This window comes from Tachyglossus aculeatus, chromosome 5 (assembly GCF_015852505.1).
Source record: "Tachyglossus aculeatus isolate mTacAcu1 chromosome 5, mTacAcu1.pri, whole genome shotgun sequence".
In the NCBI taxonomy this organism is placed as follows: Eukaryota; Metazoa; Chordata; class Mammalia; order Monotremata; family Tachyglossidae; genus Tachyglossus; species Tachyglossus aculeatus.
In genome coordinates, this window is record NC_052070.1 from 86,873,846 (window position 1) to 86,889,670 (window position 15,825).

General features: G+C 56.1%; 1 protein-coding gene across 2 annotated transcripts; it reads left to right on the top strand.

Moving 5' to 3' along the window:
* The first annotated feature begins 669 nt into the window (after positions 1-669).
* Positions 670-15,641, top strand: FGF17 (fibroblast growth factor 17). Of its 2 annotated transcripts, none has more exons than XM_038746845.1 (8): positions 670-761; positions 1,090-1,250; positions 2,454-2,482; positions 2,857-2,890; positions 7,614-7,650; positions 11,504-11,648; positions 12,857-12,963; positions 15,299-15,641. In XM_038746845.1, exons 2-8 carry the CDS (start codon positions 1,099-1,101, stop codon positions 15,590-15,592), a joined length of 798 nt encoding a protein of 265 aa, XP_038602773.1. In that variant the 5' UTR covers positions 670-761; positions 1,090-1,098; the 3' UTR covers positions 15,593-15,641. The 2 variants fall into 2 exon arrangements, with proteins under 2 accessions (XP_038602773.1, XP_038602774.1); XM_038746846.1 differs by having other exon boundaries at positions 2,457-2,482.
* Positions 15,642-15,825: the final 184 nt, after the last annotated feature.

Consider the following 15,825-nt stretch of genomic DNA (forward strand, 5'->3'; position numbering starts at 1 on the left):
TTAATGCCAACATCATTATTATTAAGGGTCTGTGAGGCTGCTGCTGACCAGCCTCTCTTCCCCCTCAGATCTGTCTAGGTGAGAAAGCCAAGGATGAGGTGAACCTGGTGGAGATCGTGCTTAAACCGGGAGAGGAGAGCGAGAAGAGGATTCCTATTGCCACGTTGCAAGCCTCGGTGCTCCCCATGGTAGGGGCCTCTGGCGGGGGATTTCTGGGCAGGGAGGCTGCTACCAGGTGGAGCAAGGGGTTCTGAGGGAAGAGCCAACTCTAAAGTGGGGAAAGGATGTGGGGTAACCTTCTGGTTTCGGGCCCTCGCTCTGAGCAAGAAATGGGGAGTTAAATAGTGGAAGTTCCCCTCGGCCCCTAGAAGCAGAGCTCACTGAGGCCTCTTCTCTCTGGGCCCACTGCCACCGCCAACACCTTCTAGACTGTGAACCCGCTGTTGCGTAGGGACCGTCTCTATATGTTGCCAACGTGGACTTCCCAAGTGCTTAGTACAGTGCTCTGCACACAGTCAGCGCTCAAATATGATTGAATGAACACCACTCCCAGACCTGGTGTCCAGAAAGCTGCAGGGCCTATGCTGGAGATCTACAGTGTTGGGGGGAGAGTTGGGGAGACGTCACCTCCCCCCAAAGCTCTGCCTGCTGGCTCTTCCCCCTGTAGGCCACACTGGAGGGAATGGAACTGACCCCCCCTGTCACTTTCAGACTGAGGGCTGGCTCTGGCCCAGTCTACATCAGCGGCCAGGACATCACCAGTGAGTACTGAGTCTTGGCTGGGGGGAGGGAGCCCCTGAAAGTGGGCGTGGGAGGGCTGAATTAGTGAGCGGGATGGGTCAAGTCTGAACAGGAACTAACCCTAGGGCATTTGAACACTTCCCAAAGCAGTGGGGAAGATCAGTATATAGCACGTCTGCTAATATCACAACCGGGAAGCGATCAGGCCAATAAGGAGAGGGGTCTGGGCTGCAGAGGTAGGGCATCGCACAAGAGAGATTGAAGCTGTGGGAGTGAGTGGGTGTAGACGGAGGAAAAGATCTGGGACTGATGCTCCTTCCCTCACCTTTCTGGTTCCCTTTCTTCAAGTGGTGGCAGATGTGCCCTGGGAGGAGGAGGAGGAAGAGGAGGAGGAAGAAGAAGAGGAGGAGGTGCTGGAGGAAGAAGAGGAAGAGGAGACCTCTCAGGAGGAGTCTCCTCCCAAGACAGCCAAGCGTCCAGCTTCCAACAAGCAAGCAAGTATTGCCAAGGTGGGCTGTGGGTCCTGCGTTGGGTGGGCAGTTCTGGGGGCAGGAGGCCAAGCGAGCCACTTCTGGTGAAGGGGACAAGAGTCTGCCCCTATTTGTACTCTAGGAGGGTCCCCAGTGCCCTAGATAGTTCCCCAAAGGCAGGGGCTGGCATTTGCCAGGGCTGTTTCATTGCCCCTGAGTGGGCAGGAGGGAGGGGAGGATATGCAGTGCTCTGCACACAGTAAGCGCTCAATAAATACGATTGAATGAATGAATATGCTGGTTGAATGGAGAAGGAACTCTGTTCTCTTCACTTCTGGGAGCTACCAAGTACTCTGCCATATCTGCAGAAGCAACGTGGCTCAGGGGAAAGAGCATGGGCTTTGGAGGCAGAGATCATGGGTTCAGATGCACTTAGAACAGTGCTTTGCCCATAGTGAGCGGTTAATAAATGCTATTTTAAAAAAAATGCCCGCTCTGCCAACTGTCAGCTGTGTGACTTTGGGCAAGTCACTTCACTTCTCTGGGCCTCGGTTCCCTCGTCTGTCAAATGGGGTTGAAGACTGTGAGCCCCCCATGGGACAACCTGATCACTTTGTAGCCTCCCCAGTGCTTAGAACAGTGCTTTGCACATAGTAAGTGCTTAATAAATGCCATTATTATTATTACCTGGACTATAACTCGGTTCATAAGATCCCTGTTTTCCCTCCACCTTGGACTGAGTTGAGTAAATCAATCACTGGTATTCACTGAGCACTTGCTGTGTGCAAAGTGCTGTACTAAACATTTAAAGAAGCAGCGTGGCTTAGTGAAAAGAACGTGGGCTTTGGAGTTAGAGGTGGTGGGTTCTAATCCCACTTGTCAGCTGTGTGACTTTGGGCAAGTCATTTAACTTCTCTGTGACTGTTACCTCATGTGTAGAATGGAGATTAAGACTGAGCCCCACGTGGGACAACCTGATTACCTTGTATCTATCCTAGCACTTAGAACAGTGCTTGGCACATAGTAATTGCTTAGTAAATATTATTATTATTATTAGGAGGGTATGGTACAACCGAGTTGGTAGTCCTTGTCCGTGAGTTACTGGGAATGTCTCTGACCTGATAATCTTAAGTCAAGCACTGGGGTAAGCACTTCCCAAATATCACTGTTCATAAGTAGTAATATTAAGGCTTCACTGTGCCTCTTGGACTGGAATGCTGAATTTATCTTTCTTTGTCCCAGAAGAAGAAGCTGGAGAAAGAGGAAGAGAGGTGAGCTGGAAGTATATTCAGAAGGCAGGGGAGGGGGAGGCGGGTGTCTCTGCATGCTTGCATACACATCTGCCATTGAACACTCAATTTTATTCTGATTTCCTGATCGTGAATTTTCCTGTTTCCCCTTTCAGAGAGTGTAAAGTGGATGGGAGCAAAAAATCCATATCATGCTGCTTTTGTACTTTCCCAAGCCCTTAGTTATGCTGTACTCAGGAGCTCAAATACCCCTGCCACTGCTGGGCATCACCAACTTCTCCCCATCCCCTTCCTGGCCCCTGAATGGGAGGGACTGATTCAAGGCTGCTTTGAGCTGAGGTTAGGAGGAGGGAGGACACCCCACCTCAACCCCCACCCATTCACTTTCTTCTTAGGGCCACAGTGGAGGAGGTCAGCACCCCTGTGCAGGTAGGAATCACCATGGTGGGGAGGGACCAAAGGGGCTGGGGGTATGTTGTGCCTTTTCTGTGACCTTGGCCAAGTCATTTAACATCTCTGTGCCTCACTTTCCTCAGCTGTAGAGTGGGGATTCAATATCTGGTCTCCCATCTACTCAGACTGTAATTCTTGAGGGGGACAGGAGCTATCTCTTAGCTGACGCTCATATCCACCTCCGGGCTCAGTTTACTGCTTGGCACTTATTGTGGGGAGGGGTATCTGGGCTGATGACAAGGGTACCATGCACCCTAAAACTTCTCTCAGCAGGCAAAAAGATCAGGCAAGGCCAAGAAACCACCCACAGCCACCAAGAAATGAGGGGTTATGGAAAGGGGGGACCTCCTCTCATCCCTCTGCCCTCCCCCTCACTTCAGCTGGAATGGTACCTAAACCCCAACAGAGGGACGAGCCTGCGTTGCCTTCACTGGGGCAATGTTCCTGCCCTCCAGCATCTGCTTGCTGCCTGCTCCCTGGGAGGAAGGGGTGCTTCACCCTCCTTCTGGCCCCCAGCAGGAGTAGTGTTATTCCTGTTCCTCCCTGTACCTCTTCTCCCCTCTTCCCCAGGGCTCCCTTACCTGTGAACATGGCAGAGGGCCAAGTGGGAAACCGTGCGACTTGTCTCTGATTCTTCCTCTACCTGCCCCTGGCAGTTGCCCATTCCTGGGTAGCCGGCCCGGGCCCAGGCCCGTAGCGGCGCTTCCTCCAACGTTGGCCCGTCTGTGCTGCCATGAATCCTTACCCAGGCACAAGGGAGGGGGAAGCAGGGCCTGGGGGAGGCCGGCAGGGATACACACTAGACCAGGCCCCCACTAAGCTGGCGTTAGCTCAGACGTGAATAGGGGACACAATAGGGGATTAGAGAACGGCGGGGGGGCCCCATTGTGCCCCATTGACCTGGCCTTGGTGCGGCCAGAACAGGGATTTGGCCCGGGACGCTTACCTTCTCCTCCTCCATATACACATCCACACCCACTCCCACCCAGGCCCACTGCTGGGTTGCAAAGCCGACCACAATAACGGGGCCAGGTGTGGGGGGGAGGGGGGCCGCCGGGGTGGAGTTGCCCCCCCTCCAGCCCTGGGGCCACCCTCTCTCTACCTGGGCGAGGCCTTGGCAGCCCCTTCTCCAAAGGCCCGGCCCAGGCCTCGGAGGGGAAGCCGTGGCCAGCCCCGGCCCCTCGGCTCTTCCTATCCCAGTTTTCCCGCTGGAGCAGGTTTCCCACCTCCCACCACCCCCTCCCCTTTCCCAGGCCTGCAGCCCTCAGGGCCGGAGGAAGGAGTAGGTGTGAGACAGCCCTCAGGGGGTGGTGAACTTGTCCCTGAGGGGGGGGATTAGCCAACATCAAGGCTAGTTCTCACCTCTCTTCTCACCTCCCTCATTTCACCCACCCCCCCATCACCAAATTAACAAGCAGTCCATCTTCCCATGGGCCAGGCCGGGCTCCTGCTCTGGCAGAGCAAGGCTCTTCCCTCCCAGCCCAGGGCCCGGGGGAGCACAGGATGGTGGGGAAGGTTCTGAGGAAGTTGAATTCCTGGAGCAGGACAGGAGATGGACTGGGGAAGAGGCTCTTGCCAGAGCCTCTGGCCCTCCCGTGGAAGAAGGCCCTGGGTTGGAGGTTCTGTGACGAAACCTCCCCGCAGGGCCTGGCAAGCTGCCCCGGGGACCTGGCCAGCCGGGGCAGGATGAACACAGGGCTGGAGGGAGGGTGCCAGGCTTTGGGCACCGACAGGCACTCTTCTGTTGGCAGCGGGGCCGGCACCCAGGGGTGCTGCACTCAGCTCGGCCAGCTGGGTTAGAGGGAGCCCCCACCCCTTTCCCCCTCCGGAGCCCTGCCCTGACCGGCTTCCATTTACCCCCGCCTTGCTCCCTCCACCCCTCAGAGTTGGGGAGGGGGCTCAGGGAACCTCATCTTCACCCCCATAAAAGGGGACACACACTCACATCCTTTCCTCCTCCCCCCTCCCCCCATCAGGGATCAGGGGACCTGTTATCACCTCCTTCTCCTCACCCTCCCCCCCTTCCACAGGACCCCCTAACCAGCTAAGCACTAATAGCCCCGCCCAGAGCCTCCCGCTGCCAGGGAAGCCCAGACAGGTTTGTGGATTAGACCCAACCCCCAGCGGTGAGAGTTTCTGCCTTTGCCCCACACCTTCAGCTCGTTAATAATAAGAAGAATGGCATTTATTAAGCTCTTACTATGTGCAAAGCACTGTTCTAAGCGCTCCCACCCCCTCGCTTGCCGCCTCCTGCTCCACCCAGTCCCACGGGAGGGGACGAGGCCAGACTCCAGAGCCCTAGAGGGGTGAGGGGTTCAACCCAACGGTGGCATCTGATCCGGGGATGAAGACTGTGAACGCCCCGTGGGACAACCTGATCTCACCTTGTATCCCCCAGAGCGCTTAGAACAGTGCTTTGCACATAGCGCTTAACAAATGCCATCAATTATTATTACCACACTCCCTAATCCTGCCACCTCCCCTTTGAAAAGGGCACATCTCCTCCAAGAGACCTTCCCAGAGCCATCTTTCACCCAAATTGCTCTCCCTTCTTGGTCCAAAAGACCTCTGGACTCTTGATATTCACTCCACCCCCAACCCCGCAGCACTTATGCACATATCTTTATATATTGTAAATTACTCATTCATATTAATGCCTATCTCCCCCTCTAGACTGTAAGCTTGTTATGGGCAGGAAATGTCTGCTAATTCTGTTGTAGTGAGCTCCCTCAAACTCAGTACAGTGCTGTGTACATAGTAAATGCTCAGTAAATATGATTGATCAGAAGTCCATGGTAATTGGGATCTCAAAGCAAAATGTAGCTGGGAAGGTCCCATCCTCTTGTCCCCTCTCCCACAGGCTGTTCCACCCCTGGACAGGACGTTCCCTATCCATCCCTCCAGAGCCAATTAAGAGCAGAGCCAGAAAGCAACTGTCCTAATTCCTAGTTCCTAGCCAGAGCTCCCAGCAGAGCGACTATCCACTGTGAGCTCCTGTGGGACAGCTTAATCACCTTGTAACCTTCCCAGTGCTTAGAACAGTGCTTTGCACATAGTAAGCGCTTAATAAATGCCATTATATATATATATATGTATGTATATATATATATATATATATATATACCCACTGGAGGCCCGAGGGAGATAGGAACACTGTGTGCCTCATCCTGCCCTTCTCTGGGCCCCCTCCCCCCTTTCCTGTACCCATCCTTCCCCCTTAATAATGATGGTTTTTGTTAAGTACTTACTATGTGCAAAGCACTGTTCTAAGCGCTGGGGAGGTTACAAGGTGATCAGGTTGTCCCGTGGGGGGCTCACAGTTTTAATCCCCATTTTACAGATGAGGTAACTGAGGCACAAAGAATAATAATAATAATGGCATTTATTAAGCACTTACTATGTGCAAAGCACTGTTCTAAGCTCTGGGGAGGTTACAAGGTGATCAGGTTGTCCCATGGTGGGGCTCACAGTCTTAATCCCCATTTTACAGATGAGGGAACCGCGGCACAGAGCAGTGAAGTGTCTTGCCCAAAGTCACACAGCTGACAGTTGGCAGAGCTGGGATTTGAACCCATGACCCCTGACTCCAAAGCCCGGGCTCTTTCCACTGAGCCACGCTGCTTCTGTTGATTCCTCTAACGCCTGCCTGCCCTGAGGTAGGGGGGGAGCAGATAGGCTGCACATAAGCATTTCTGCCTGTCCCAGGCCAGAGCAGAAACCCTTTGCCCCCAGGTCGGAGTTGGCTTCCCACTCCGGGAAGGGAGATCGCAGCAGGCAGCCTTGGAGATGAAAGGGGAAAGTACGGGCTTTCTCCTGCCTTCCTCCCTTTTCCACTCTGGATTGACTTCAAGGGTCTGTGAGTGGGTGGGTGAGGCTGGGACACACACACTCACACACATAGAGTGTGATGTAACTGGTTTACAACCTTGGCTCAAGAAGGGCACCCCCTCCTTTAAAAGGCCCCTCCGATGCTCCCCCTTCACCACCCAATCTCCCGTCCCTAAATCAGAGGACAGGCATCCTTTCTGTGTGAGAAGCCCCCTTCCCCTGCAACTTTCTGAGCGGACTCTGAGGGGGAGGAGGAGAAGGAGGGGCAAGGATGATGGGAGAGACTGGGGGAACCAGCTCACTTATTGGAAAGGCCCCACTGTTCTGCTTCCTGTGCTAGGCCAGCCCAGCCCCATGTAGAGAAAGGCAGGGTTGGGGGGAGGGGGGAAGCAGCCCCCACCGCCTTCTCCCCCACCAGCCAGGGACTTTACAGACACTTCAGGGCTGGAAGGTGGGTAGATCACACCTCAGCTCTCCCTGTAACTCCCTCCTCCTCCCCGCCCCCCATCTACTCCCTCCTCCTCCTCCTCCTCCTCCTCTTTATCCTCCTCCTCTTCCCCCTGAGAACCTGTGGCTCTGAGATCTTGGCCGCCTTGGACCTCAGGGACTGACTGTACCTGCTTCTGAGTTTGGGGGTGCTCCAGGGGGACGGACGTGTTCAGCGATGAGAGTCTCCTGTCTGCTGCAGAACCTCTTGCTGTAAGTCTAAGTCCCCACTGGGCATGCTGGCTGAGTTTCCTCCCCATCCCCAGCTGGATGGAGACTCAATCTTAAGCAGGCTGCAGGGCTGTCCTCACCAGCTGCTTGGGAAGCTGGGGACTGCCGGCAGCCCCCAGCCCAAACCCTGTTTCTGATTTGTCTCTCCAAACAGATGTGTGCAGCTTCTGAGCCTCTGCTGTCAAACTCAGGTAGGCAGTGCTTTCCTTGTTTCTTCTCCGTGGTCCCTGTCCCCTTCCCCGCCCCCGCAACACTCACACACCTGGGATGGCACTCAGCAGCTCCTACGCTCCAGGCTGCTTTTAGGAGGTAGGGAGAGAGGGTTGACCCTTTGTGCCCTGGGTCAGATCTGGGGGTTTATTGCTCTGTGGGGGGAGAGAGAGAAAGAGAGAGTGTGTGTGAGTGTTTGGGGTGGGAGAGCAGTAATGGTCATCTTAGGCTGTGTATAACTTCTACCCTCAACCCAGTGTTTCACCGCCCTCAGCCACTACTACTACTACTACTACTACTACTAATGATGGCATTTATGAAGCGCTTACTATGTGCAATGCACTGTTCTAAGCGCTGGGGGGATACAAGGTGATCAGGTTGTCCCACGGGGGGCTCACAGTCTTCATCCCCATTTTACAGATGAGATAACTGAGGCCCAGAGAAGTCAAGTGACCTGCCCAAAGTCACACAGCTGACAAGTGGCAGAGCAGGGATTTGAACCCATGACCTCTGACTCCACTACTGGGCACAGCTGTCCCATCTCCAGTCACCCTTTCTCCAGCCCCTTCTGCCTCCACTCTCCTCCTCCGGCCCGCCAGCCTGGGAGCCCAGAGTTCATTCATGCATTCATTCATATTTATTGAGCACTTACTGTGTGCTTAGCACTGTACTAAGCACTTGGGAAGTACAAGTTGGCAACATATAGAGATGGTCCCTACCCAACAGCGGGCTCACAGTCTAGAAGGGGGAGACAGACAACAAAACAAAACATATTAACAAAATAAAATAGAATAGTAAATAGGTACAAGTAAAATAGAGTAGTAAATCTGTACAAACATATATACAGGTGCTGTGGGGAGGGGAAGGAGGTAAGGCGGGGAAGATGGGGAGGGGGAGGAGGGGGCTCAGTGTGGGAAGACCTCCTGGAGGAGGTGAGCTCTCAGGAGGGCTTTGAAGGGAGGAAGAGAGCTAGCTTGGCGGATGTGCAGAGGGAGGGCATTCCAGGCCAGGGGGGTGACGAGGGCCGGGGGTCGATGGCGAGACAGGCGAGAACGAGGCCCGGTGAGGAGGTTAGCGGCAGAGGAGCAGAGGGTGTGGGCTGGGCTGGAGAAGGAGAGAAGGGAGGTGAGGTAGGAGGGGGCGAGGTGATGAGGGGTGGCACAGGAGAGATGCTTTTGAGTGCCCAGCTGCCTGATTAGATTTTGTTTCCAAGCCAGTCGAGGAGCTCTGGTCTCCCCAGTCTCTCTCCCACAACACATCCCTGACCACCCACCTCCATCTCTGTCTCTCTGAGAGTGGTGGAGGTGGGTGGACAGGTGGATGAACAGGCAGGAGGATGGATGGATGGGCAGGTGGACAGATGGGCAGACAGACAGGGTGAGAGTGGACTTCCCAGGACAGCCTCCGTGGATGAAGATGATTCCCAGCCCATCAGCCGGATGGGGTCAAGCCCAGAGCAGTCTGGCTCGGTGCGGCTGGATTTGGGGTCTGGCATCCCCTCCCTCCCCCTCGGGCTCCCTCTCAGCCCCTCACCCGCCGCTCAGTCCCCTTTTTGTGATCCTCCATAAAAGTGCAGCTATTAAAATGCACTGGTCCAGAACCGTGCCGCAAAGAGAGGGCTTTCCCAGGGCCGAAGGCCGGGCCGGCTTCACATCCATTTGGGACTTTTTTGAAGGTAAAACAAGGAGAGGGAAAGGATCGGCCTTTGAAGCAGTGGGGGGGTGGGAGAGAGATCCTCACCTCCCTCCTCCTCTTGTTCCAACCCCCCAGCCCAGCCCCGTCGCTTCACACATCCAGGGAAGAGCAAGGAGTCCACAGGCAGGCCCGGCCCAGGGAAGACAGCCGGGCAGCCAGACAGTCGGGGGAGGCTGCCCGGGGAAGGCTGGACCTGGGACAGGAAGCAACTTGTTCTGGAAGGGGAATTAGCACAATGGTGACCCCGGGCCGCCCAGCCGCTCGCTCGGCTGAGTGGAGCTGGCCAAGGTGGAGAAGTCCCCCTTTCCCCCTTGAAGTGCTCCGCTTCCCCATGGGGCGGTCAGCAGGCTGGGGCTGCAGCCATGCTTGAGGGGTTGCCTGACAAGCAGCTGTCTCAGGGCCTGGTGGAAGGGGAGGGTCCCCGGGCCCCCCCCGTCCCCAGCGGGGACATTAAAGAGCTGGGCAAGGTCCCACAGGGAGAGGGTTTGTCTGCTGTGGGAAGTGGGGGGCGCAGAGCTCTCTTTGTGTGGGGCTTGGGGGGGGGGGGGTGGCGAGAGAGGGGAGGAGGTGAGGGCGGGGGCGGGGGGCTGCCTCTTGCCTCTGACCTGGAACGGAGAGCAACAATGAGGCGGCTGCCAAGAGGGGCGGAGAGGCCTGAGCTCAGGCCAGGAGGCAGTCGTGAAGGTTTCGGGGGCCCTGCTCATCTCCCCCCCAACCCACCCCGATCCTGGAGCCAGAGCCCTCCTGGAGAAGCCAGGGACTCCTAGATAGATCAGGCGGGGTTGAAGGTTGGGCTGGAATGAAGCCACGGCGCACGTTAAGGGTGAAGGTTAGAGTTGGGCAGGGTCAATCTGAGGAGGGGAGTGAGATCATGATACCCAGTCATGTGACTCCTCTGGAAAGAGGTCCTTGGGACGACTTTTTCTTCTTTTTATGGTATCTGTTAAGCACTTTCTACATTCCAGGCACTCTACTAAGCGCTGGGGTAGATCAAGCCAATCAGGTTGGACACAGACCGTATTCCATGTGGGGCTCACAGTCTTATTCCCCATTTTACAGCTGAGGTAACTGATGCCTGGAGAAGTGAAGTGATTTGCCCGTAGTCACACAGCTGACAATTGGTGGAGCCGGGATTTGAACCCTTGACCTCTGACTCCAAAGCCCATGCTCTTTCCATTAGGCCACACTGCTTTTTGTAGGACTTCTCCATCCACAGCCCGTGGAGTGGAATCACCTCCCCCCCGCCCTGCCCCCCGATCCCAGTCTAGGGATCCGAGGTTTGGTTCGAGGGCATTTGTTGGAGTTGGGGGGCCCGGTCCGACCTAGGGTTAGGGCGGAGGTGGCAGAGGCGGGACGGCAAGCGGGGCCGAGAGACCCAGAGAAACTAGGAGCAGAAGGCCAGGGGATTAAGGGTGACCTCTCCTTGACCGAAGTCCCAGGTGGGTCTTTTCCACCGCAGAATCAATCAATCCATCATTGGTGTTTCTTGAGTACTTCCTGAATGCAGAGCACTGTACTAAGCATTTGGGAGAGGATAATATAACAATACAACAGAGTTGGCGGGCACATTCCTTGCCCGCTATGAGTTTACAGTCTAGAGGGGCAGAAACTTAGGGCCCAGCAACTCTCAGAGTCTCCCAGTTGTGGGATTGGGAGAGTGAGTATAGAGAGAGTGCCCGGAACCTGTCTTGGGAAGTGGGATTGGCAACGGAAGCCTGGCCCCCCTGCCCAGCCAGATTCCCTGGTTTCCCCAGTCTCTGAGGGAACCGGGCAGCTGGAAAAGCCCCCACGAGGTGGGCACCTTAAACGGCTGATGCCCTTGGTACAGCTCCCTGACATCCGCCCCTCCCAAGGGGCTCACACTATCCCCTCGCAAGGGAGGATCAGCCGGGGCATTAGGACGGAGACCCAGGGCCAGATGGTTGGCGAAACCTGCAAGGATGATGAAGACCTTACTCCCAACCTAGTCCCTTGGCCAAGCACCCCGTCTCTCCCCTTCCCCGACAACTGGCTGTGCCCCCAGGACCTGCCCCCCAAACCCTCCCGACTGTCCGATGGCATCGCCCAAAGCAAATTGACGCTGTTTTTCCCTTGGAAACCGCAAAGGGGGAGAATCACCCGTCTCCTAATTTTAACCAGTACGTGAGGGACCAGGGGGCCCTGAGCGACCAGCTGAGCCGGCGGCAGATCCGCGAGTACCAGCTCTACAGCCGGACCAGCGGAAAGCACGTCCAGGTCACCGGGCGGCGCATCTCGGCCACGGCCGACGACGGCAACAAGTTCGGTGAGGAGCTTCCCGGGCCTCCCCCCGTCCCGCCTCCCCTCTCTTCCCTCCCTTCCTCCGGGGCTGTGTCCAGAGAGGCTGAGGGGGGCAGGAGGAATCTGGGGTGTCTGTGCCTGTGGACGAGGGGCTTGGTTCAGTTCAGGCCAGGGGAGGGGAGAAGATGGAGCGGGAGGGCCCCAAAGGGGAGCTACTCCTGGAGGAAATGGGGGAGTGGGAAATAATAATAACAATGATGGCATTTATTAAGCACTTACGATGTACTAAGCACTGTACTAAGCGCTGGGGTGGTTACAAGGTGATCAGGTTGTCCCATGGGACTCCTGCTTGGCCCGGAGTTGACGTCTGGAAAGCAGCCTGGCCCTGTGGAGGTAAAAGCACCAGCCTAAGAGTCAGGAACCTGGGTTCTAATCCCTGATCTGCCATTTTCCTGTTGTGTGACCTTAGACAGGTCTCTTAACGTCTCTGTACCCCAATTTCCTCATCTGTAAAATGGGGATTCGATATCTTTTCTCCCTCCCCCTTGGTCCGCGATCCCCACATAGGACAAGGACTGTATCCAACCCAATTGTCTTGTATCTTAGAGAAGGAGCGTGGCTCAATGGAAAGAGCCCAGGCTTTGGAGTCAGAGGTCATGGGTTCAAATCCCGGCTCCGCCAATTGTCAGTTGTGTGACTTTGGGCAAGTCACTTCACTTCTCTGGGCCTCAGTTCCCTCATCTGTAAAATGATAATTAAGACTGTGAGCCCCCCGTGGGACAACCTGATCACCTTGTATCCCCCCAGCACTTAGAACAGTGCTTTGCACGTAGTAAGCGCTTAACAAATACCATTATTATTATTATTATTATTGTATCCACTCCGGCGCTTTGTACCATGCTTGGCACAAAATAAGTACTTAACTAATACCACTATTATTATTTCTACACTGTGCTATTACTAACATCTTAGAAATGACGATGGGAGAGTCGAGGGTTAGGAAGACCACTCCCGAGCTCCGGCTTTCCTGCTATCGCCGGCCCACTGCCCATCTTGCCTCCATCACGAGGTCCGGGGCCCAAGCCCCTCTCCCCCGGGTCAGACTGGGGGGCTCAGTGGGGAAAGAGGGAACCCCGGTTTGGGCAACTCAGTCTGGCAACCCCGATGGACGGAGCTCTCTCTGTCTCTTCCTCTGCCTCTGTCTCTCCCAACTCTCTCCCCACTCTACCGCAGCCAAGCTCATTGTGGAAACGGACACCTTCGGCAGCCGAGTGCGCATCAAGGGGGCTGAGAGCGACAAATACATCTGTATGAGCAAGAGGGGGAAACTCGTCGGGAAGGTGAGGCCACGGGGGACGTAGGCGCCGTGGCGGGGATGCGGGCAGGAGGGAGGGGATTGGCAGCGATGGGCCCCTTCCTATGGGGAGGCACCGAGCGGGGATTCGGCAGTGCCTGCTCTCCCTCTTCTGGTCGCTGGCTTATAACACAATCAAAGAGAGCCAGCCCTGGCGAGGTTAAGGACAGGAGGGATACCCCCCACCCTGCTGTCCCCCATAGTCACCGTCAACTTGTCCCCTTTTAGCACCGCTCCAGCCTACCGGCTTCCCATATCACCCCTCCAGCCCCATCCCTGGATGGGGTCCATGGGGGTACACGTCGTGAGCCGTCCTGAGGCGGGCCAGAGGATGCCACTCTGGCGGTAGCCTGGCCCAGCTGGCCGTCCAGGAGAGGCCTGGATTGCCTTTGGTTTCCGGTGGCTCCTCGGTTATAATGACTGTGGAATTCATTCATTCATTCAATCGTATTTATTGAGCGCTTACTACTGTACTAAGCGCTTGGGAAGTACAAGTTGGGGCAACATATAGAGACGGCCCCTACCCAACAGTGGGCTCACAGTCTAGAAATGAATGAATTAAGCACTTCCCATATGCAGGCACTGTTTTAAACTATCCCTCAGTGCTTCCCCAGACGGTCAGCCGGGACTCGCCCTTTGCAGTTGCAGCTCACTTTGGCACCCAAAGTGGCCTTTAATCTCCATCTGGCCCTGGGCAGAGCGGCCCAAAACAGGAGGAGGCCCCCACCCCCCTACCTCCAGGCCAGCCCCTTCCCCCTCCAAACTCCAAACCCTAACAGTGAAGAGCAGCGTGACATACCCTCGGAGTCAGAAGGTCGTGGGTTCTAATCCCGGCTCCGCCACGTGTCTGTTGTGTGACCTTGGGCAAGTCGCTTCTCAGTGCCTCAGTTACCTCATCTGCAAAATGGGGATTGAGACTGCGAGCCCCACGTGGGACAATCTGATCACCTTGTAACCTCCCCAGTGCCTAGAACAGTGCTTTGCACCTAGTAAGTGCTTAGTAAATGCCATTATTGTTATTATTAGGAGTCAGAAGGTCGTGGGTTCTAATCCAAGCTCTGCCATGTGTCTGTTGTGTGACCTTGGGCAAGTCACTTCACTTCTCTGTGCCTCAGTTACCTCATCTGTAAAATGGGGATTGAGACTGTGAGCCCCACAAGGGACAGGGACTGTGTCCGATCCGATCTGCTTGTATCTACACCAGAGCTTAGTACAGTGCCTGGCGCAGAGTAAGCACTTAACAAATACCATTATTATTGTTATTAGTGCAGAGCCCCCTGGCCCCTTCCTCCCTTCCTCCCCACCTTTGGCTGCAGATGACTTTCCCTGGATCTCTTCCTCTCCTTCATCCCCTCAACACCCCCGGTCCCTCCCCTCCCCTAGGCAGCCCGGTGGGTTTTTGTAGTCGACTCTTCTCCCAGGGCCCAGCAATGGCCCCTTTTCAGGCTCTACCTCCCTCTCTGCAATCGACAACTACAGAACCGTGTTTCTCCCCACCACAGAGGACTCTCACCAAGCCTGCCTCTTCCAGTGCTGAAGTGGAAGCCAGGCTGAGGGGGCCTCAGGTTCAGGGGCAGGCCGTGTCCGGCCTTCCAGTTATCCATCCACACCTCCCCTCCCTGCAGAGAGATGCTAAGGTGACGTCCTTGCGTTGGCCCCTCCTCCGGGGGCTCAATCAATCAGTCGATCAATGGTATTTATTGAGCACTTACTGTACAAAGCACTTGGGAGAGAGCACTGTAACGGAGTTAGTAGGCGCAGTCCCTGCCCACAATCTTACATTCTAGAGACTCCCAGAATCCCTATTTTGGCTTGTTGTTGGGGTTTTTTTTGGTATTTGTTAAGCGCCTACTATGTGCCAGGCATCGTTCTAAGCGCTCAAGTAGAGACAAGGTAATATGGTTGGACACAGTCCCTGTCCCAGGTGGGGATCCCAGTCTTAAACCCTATTTTACAGATGAGGTAACCGAGGCACAGAGAAGTTAAGCGACTTGCCCAAGAACACACAGCAAACAAGCGGAGGAGCCGGTACTAGAACCCAGGTCCTCCTGATTCCCGTGCTCTATCCACTAGGCCACACTGCTTCTTCTGTTGCCAGGCCGGTTTAACGCCCGCTGGGGAAGCCACCCCCATCCCTGCCCCTCCACCCCCATCTCCCAGGCAGAGTTGTTCAAGAGTTTCGAGGCCGCAGGTCCAGAGAAGCGCCTCGCACCTACTGAGCGGCCCTGGTCGCCCCTGCCCTGTCTCGCCTCAAGTTTCTAACCTCCTGCCCTGCCCTCCTCCTCCTCCTCCTCCTCCTCCCTTTCCCCCTCCTCCCCCAGCCCAGCGGGAAAAGCAAGGACTGTGTGTTCACGGAGATCGTGCTGGAGAACAACTACACGGCCTTCCGCAACGCCCGGCGCGAAGGCTGGTTCATGGCCTTCACGCGGCAGGGCCGGCCCCGGCAGGCCTCCCGCAGCCGGCAGAACCAGCGCGAGGCCCATTTCATCAAGCGCCTCTACCAGGGCCAGCTGCCCTTCCCCAACCACGCCGACAGGCAGAAGGCCTTCGAGTTCGTGGGTTCCGCCCCCACCCGCCGGACCAAGCGCACCCGCCGGCCCCAGCCCCTCACGTAGTGGGAGAGGGGTGCTCTCACCCCGCCGGCCCTCCCCTCCGGCTCCCTTGGTCGACTCTGAGAGTCACCCCTGATGGAAGGGGCCCGAACTGAAGTGAAACGAGGCCACGGGGCCGGGGCAGTTGGGCAGAGACTTGGCTGGCTCACGGCCATGCAGGCTGGGGCAGAGCGGGGGGCGCTCCCGGGGAGACTGGACGGAGCCCAGAGAGACAGAGAGAGAAACTCCAGCCCTGC

Excerpts from the sequence above, each read along its gene's own strand:
- FGF17 (XM_038746845.1), top strand. The coding sequence starts at position 1,099 with ATGTGCCCTGGGAGGAGGAGGAGGAAGAGGAGGAGGAAGAAGAAGAGG. Across the intron at positions 2,891-7,613 it reads AGGTCAGCACCCCTGTGCAG|ATGTGTGCAGCTTCTGAGCC; the intron begins GTAGGAATCACC and ends CTCTCCAAACAG. Across the intron at positions 12,964-15,298 it reads GGGGGAAACTCGTCGGGAAG|CCCAGCGGGAAAAGCAAGGA; the intron begins GTGAGGCCACGG and ends CTCCTCCCCCAG.